Raw genomic sequence first — 5128 nt, 5'->3', positions numbered from 1 at the left:
CTTTTAGTTAGTTACTTACCAATTTCTCTAGTATTTTAACTAGCAGTTGGGGATCATCCAGAATGAGAACAGGTTTATTAGTAGGATCACCAGATATCAAACGCAGATAATTTGTATTGACCAATTTACTAGAAAGCCCAATTGTAATGAACAATATTCCAAGACTTCTGGCTGTGGCAGATATGCTCCGGACATCAGGACTCTTTGGATGGTCAATACCATCAGTCATCAAGAAAACCACTTTTACACTTCCCTTCCGACTTTCAGTTTTAATCAGTTGAGTGACATTAGATATTGCATAATAGCTATAGGTGCCCTGGCCAATATAGTTCATTTTTGTGACTTCCTGTTCAAAGTTTTGCAGGTTTTTCCAGGCTACAAAGGGCTGGTCAATTTTGACTGTGCTGCTGAACTGCATGATTGCCAGTTTGATATCATATTTCCGGAATCTACCTGGCTTAATGAGGAAAATGTTATCACTTATATTTTTAACAAAATCCTTCTGACTATTAAATAGTACTGTTTTTGCACTTTCAGAGCTGTCTAAGATGAAGACTATATCAATGAGGCACACAGCATCTGTAACAAAACAAAATAGTTAAAAGGAGAATTACATTAAATGTATAAATACTGGCATCCAAAATTAGACACCCCACTGGTATATTTCCAACCCTGCTTTGCTTGTGACACCCCAGCCCCCAAAAAGGAGCACTCCAAATTGTAATGAACAAGTATTTGCATAAACAAGCCCTCAGCATAATGCAACTGAGCTAGGTCACACTTCAGGGTCACACCCCTGAGATTGGTGATGCACCCCTCACCATGCCTCTCCTTGCCACTCCCCCTCCTTGCTGCCGACACCACTGGTGGCATCTACGAGTGGTTGCCAACCACCAGTTGGCCCTCACCACCTCCTACCTGCTCACTGCCACCATGCCCCCCCTGCAGGCAGTTGCCATGCCCCCGCAGCCTCCAAGGGCACATGTCATTCATGCCCCTTCTTTATAATTAGCTACAAAAGGGTCAAGCAGACCAAAGGCAGTGTAGCACAGCTCTGCACCTGGGGCAGCTGTGGTGCCCAGAGCAATACCAGCTCCTGCTGTGCCAGTTGCAGCAACATGCTCAGCCACTGCCAATGCAATGGCTACCTTTGTGCCCCCCTCAAAAAAGGGGGCACCTGGTCTACCCTCCTCAGTTATGCTACTGGAGCAGACCACTGAGAAACATTAGCTTCTCAGACATTACACATAAACCAGTTTAAATGATCAGAAACTAATTTAAACCTGTAACAGAACAGATGTTCAGTGCACATAAACCAGTTTGAGAATTGGCTGAAACTGGTTTGAGATAAACCTGGTTGAATGGAGCATCAGACTTAACTGATTTGGGTCAAACTGGTTTATGCAATGTCTGTCCTACACCCCTTGCTGATTTTAAGATAAACCAGACTCTCCCAGCATCCTGGCATGCTCTCTGGGCTAGGTGTGGCTCTCTGCTCCACAGCAGAACTGGTCCTTCTCCTCTGCTCCCTTGCTGGAGCTCTGGCAGAGACTGCAGGTAGAGCAGGGTCTGCCTGGCTTCCCCCTACCCTACTGCCTCTCCTCGCTGTTCACTGTTCAAGCAGCATTCCCCGCCTCCCTCCCTCCCATCTCCCACAGCACAGACCCCAGCTCCACGGACCCTAGGCATGTGGTATGCTACCTAATGCTGAGAGGTGTTTGTATGTATGTGTCTCCAATTTCACTGGAACAGGCAGACAAAACAGTGACCACTTAGGGGCTTTTTGGAGCTAATCAACAAGTCAGCTGGTAAACTGTTTAAGAAGAATTTGAAATAATCGAGAGAGGCTATTGGTTTGCTGATGGGGATAAACACTGGTATTAATCCCCTGCTGGCTTGCTTGCCTGTCACTTTGCTGCAGACAGTATAAAGAAGCAGAGAGGGAGATTGATAAGCTCCTTATCATCAACAGATGCATGCACTGCAAACCTCTCTTGCCTCAGTGCTAGCAGGGGGCTGAGGGCTGGCAAAACTTCTGCCCCTTAAGCAATGAGCAGGAAAAAGCCTGGGATGGTGCAGGCAGACTTCCCTAATCAGAGGTCCTGCTGGAGCCTGGCCATACCCCCCTCAGCTCAGCACTATGCAAGGGAAGGGAGGGCTGCTCTAGCACCCCCAGCTTCTAGCCTGAGCCACTGAATTTCCTCAGTCCAGAGATAATGTTTGTCCAGTTACAAACTGGTTCAGTCTAGCCAGGTTGGACTAACCTGCAAAGGTTGAATCAATTCAGGTTCACACTTTTTGAATGTCTGTCCCTAGCCATACTGAACAGCCCTGCTAAGACCCAACCTTTTCTCCAGCTCCTGCCCTGGTTCCTGCCTAGGGTTCTTTCCAATTTATATACATTTAGGTGAAAACAGAGGACCATGTTGCAGTACAAAACAAAGTAGATGTAAAATATGTTGCCATATATTCCAGGACTGGTTCTCAAACCATTAAAAAAACAAACAAACCAGAACACATGGATAATTTGTCATTTTCTTTGGAAATTATCCTGGAAAAATAGGAAACATATTTTACAATCCATTGCAAATTCTAAGAAAGTGGTTTTACCCTGAGGAACATCTTTTTGTGTTAGGCTTGGCTTTTGTCCTTTCTTTCTGCTTTGTCCATAAACTACAATGTCTGTAGTAACAGCAAGAAGCAAGCAGCAAAAAGCAGTATTTCTCCACATAATGATTGTGATCTGAAATCAGATGATATACTGCTCCTATTAATAGAAAACAAAATACCTATTAATCCTTAAATAAAGGGTTCAAATAAATAGACACGTAATTAATATGTAAATTTGAGCAACATTTAGATTTGAAAAACAGTTTCTCAAAAATAACTATGAAGTAAGAAGTTAAAATACTGTAATTCAATTATCACATGAAAAAACAGAACAGAAAACACAGTCTGTTATAGCTCACACATCCTTGAATGCTATAATCTGTTCTGTTCATGGAAAAAATGTTCTTTGGATATACAAAGTCCTCCTTACTACTGTCTTTAACATTTGGGCTTTCAGCTGAGATGTGCAGAACAGATCTCTGTTAATATATAATTATTTAGTTTATAAAACTTTGCAAAAACTATTGGGTTTTGTTTTGTTTTGTTTTTTTGCCTATACAGATATGTAAATCTTTTAGTTAAAATGTTTTCATTTCTCAAAAGACTCTCTACACACATATATATACTTTAAAAGGTTTAAAAGACTTTCAAATACAATTTTCTTTCTTTGAAAAAAAGACAGTTGTTTCCCATGCCATTCTAAACCTTAATATTTGGTGAATTATTTCTAAAGGAGAAATATATAAAAGTATATAGAACAAATATTTTTATAAAATAAAACACACCATAGGATAACATCTATGCTATATTCTGGAAAGTGACTATAGCATTAATGTTTTCCTCTACTCTATTAGTCTAGTTAACGAATTTATACAATGTACTGATGATACTCTTTAAAATTGATTTACAGAAAATGCTTACAACTCATTCATTTTAAACCTCATTAATTGAAAAAATTACTATGCATATAGTAATAGCTAGTATAATACAAATCTTTCTTAAATATGTTGAACTCCTCCCAGTACCTACATGTTTAGAACTCATTAGTGTGCCACTCTAAGAACATAAAAGGGGAAAATACACCAGTTAAATCAACAACAGAATAACTAGGGTTATAGTAATACATTCATAGTCAGATTTACACAGGTTTGTATCCCAGGCTGATTTTATTTCTGTGTGACAAATAAGTACAAAATTATATCTTACCTTAAAGGCATTCAAACAGCAGATTGAAGATTAGATAATCTGTAAACAAGTGTAACTCAAATACTTTCACATTTAAGAAAATAAGGAAATCAATGAATAAGCAGTCTGTTCACTTGTAAATAAGGTTATTTTGCATCTGGGAGCTTTATGATCCTGTATTCATGGGGGTTGGTTTGTTTTGTTTTGTGGAGGTTTTTTTTGGTCAAAGTTGTAACCAGAGCACTTAGCCAAGGTCACAAAAATTAGGGTGGGATTTAAAGGGACAGCATCCAGAGACTGATTATGTCTTTCTACATTTGAAGAATTGTTTATTTTTGTTTTGTTTTCCATAAATGACATTTTATACCAATTATTTTAGATCACTCCCACACTCCTGACCACACTTCTGGTCAGCTCTGGTTCCCATTTCTAGTCTGTTTACAACCACACATCTGTTATGATCCCATCTTTTTACTACTGAATCTTCGTGGGGCTTGCAACCCACCTCTTTATGCCATGAGATTACTTGGGGTTGAAATTACTGGCATGGAAAATATTATTTATCATGAAAATACTACTTTAACAACTTTTATCTGTATCTGTGTCTTTTTCTGCCACATCTCTCCTCTCAGACAGCATGGAAAAGCACCTCTTGTGACAGCCAGGTAGTGCAGAACTCCAGTGTCTAAATAATAGTTTCATAATTTAGAGGTACTTAGAATAAAAATGTTTCAGTTTCCAGTCAGTTTATTTAGTTCCTTGACATAGCAAATTCTCCCAAGAAAAGCAGCTACCTTCCACGAAAATTTTACTTTGGAAAGACCCTGACTTTTCCATCAAAAACAGTTTAGTTACAACATTTTTTACTATGTCTAGTTATTACCTCTAAGCTTCCATTTTATAAACTAAATAGATTAGCTCTTTAAGCCTCTCATTGCAAGGCATGATTTCTATGCTTTCTGTACTTCAGATCATTTTGGTAGTGTGTATCTAATATTCCAACATCTTTTTTTAACCCATAGACACCAAATATGGAAATAGAATTCCAGTAGAGAGCTCACCAATGCTGTAAAAATAACAACATTTCCTTTTTCCATTTTATAAACTAAATAGATTAGCTCTTTAAGCCTCTCATTGCAAGGCATGATTTCTATGCTTTCTGTACTTCAGATCATTTTGGTAGTGTGTATCTAATATTCCAACATCTTTTTTTAACCCATAGACACCAAATATGGAAATAGAATTCCAGTAGAGAGCTCACCAATGCTGTAAAAATAACAACATTTCCTTTTTCTTCTTGGTATTTCTCTGTGTACAGAGCTTTAATTTTTTT

At 38.7% G+C, this 5128-nt stretch overlaps 1 protein-coding gene across 1 annotated transcript in view; it reads right to left on the bottom strand.

The window, feature by feature from the left end:
• The window catches only part of COL28A1 (collagen type XXVIII alpha 1 chain), a 169318-nt gene extending 165338 nt beyond the window's left edge, over positions 1-3980 (bottom strand). The window contains exons 1-3 of the mRNA XM_006036981.3: positions 3817-3980; positions 2611-2767; positions 20-579 (exon numbers count right to left, since the gene is read on the bottom strand). Of these exons, the coding sequence (XP_006037043.1) occupies positions 20-579; positions 2611-2731 (681 nt within the window). The 5' untranslated portion in view covers positions 2732-2767; positions 3817-3980. The remainder of the gene's footprint in view (positions 1-19; positions 580-2610; positions 2768-3816) is intronic.
• Positions 3981-5128: the final 1148 nt, after the last annotated feature.

This window comes from Alligator sinensis, unplaced genomic scaffold (genome assembly GCF_000455745.1).
Source record: "Alligator sinensis unplaced genomic scaffold, ASM45574v1 scaffold196_2, whole genome shotgun sequence".
NCBI classification, from domain to species: domain Eukaryota; kingdom Metazoa; phylum Chordata; order Crocodylia; family Alligatoridae; genus Alligator; species Alligator sinensis.
The sequence above is the reverse complement of the archived record's forward strand: the minus strand, read 5'-3'. Positions and strand labels throughout refer to the sequence as shown.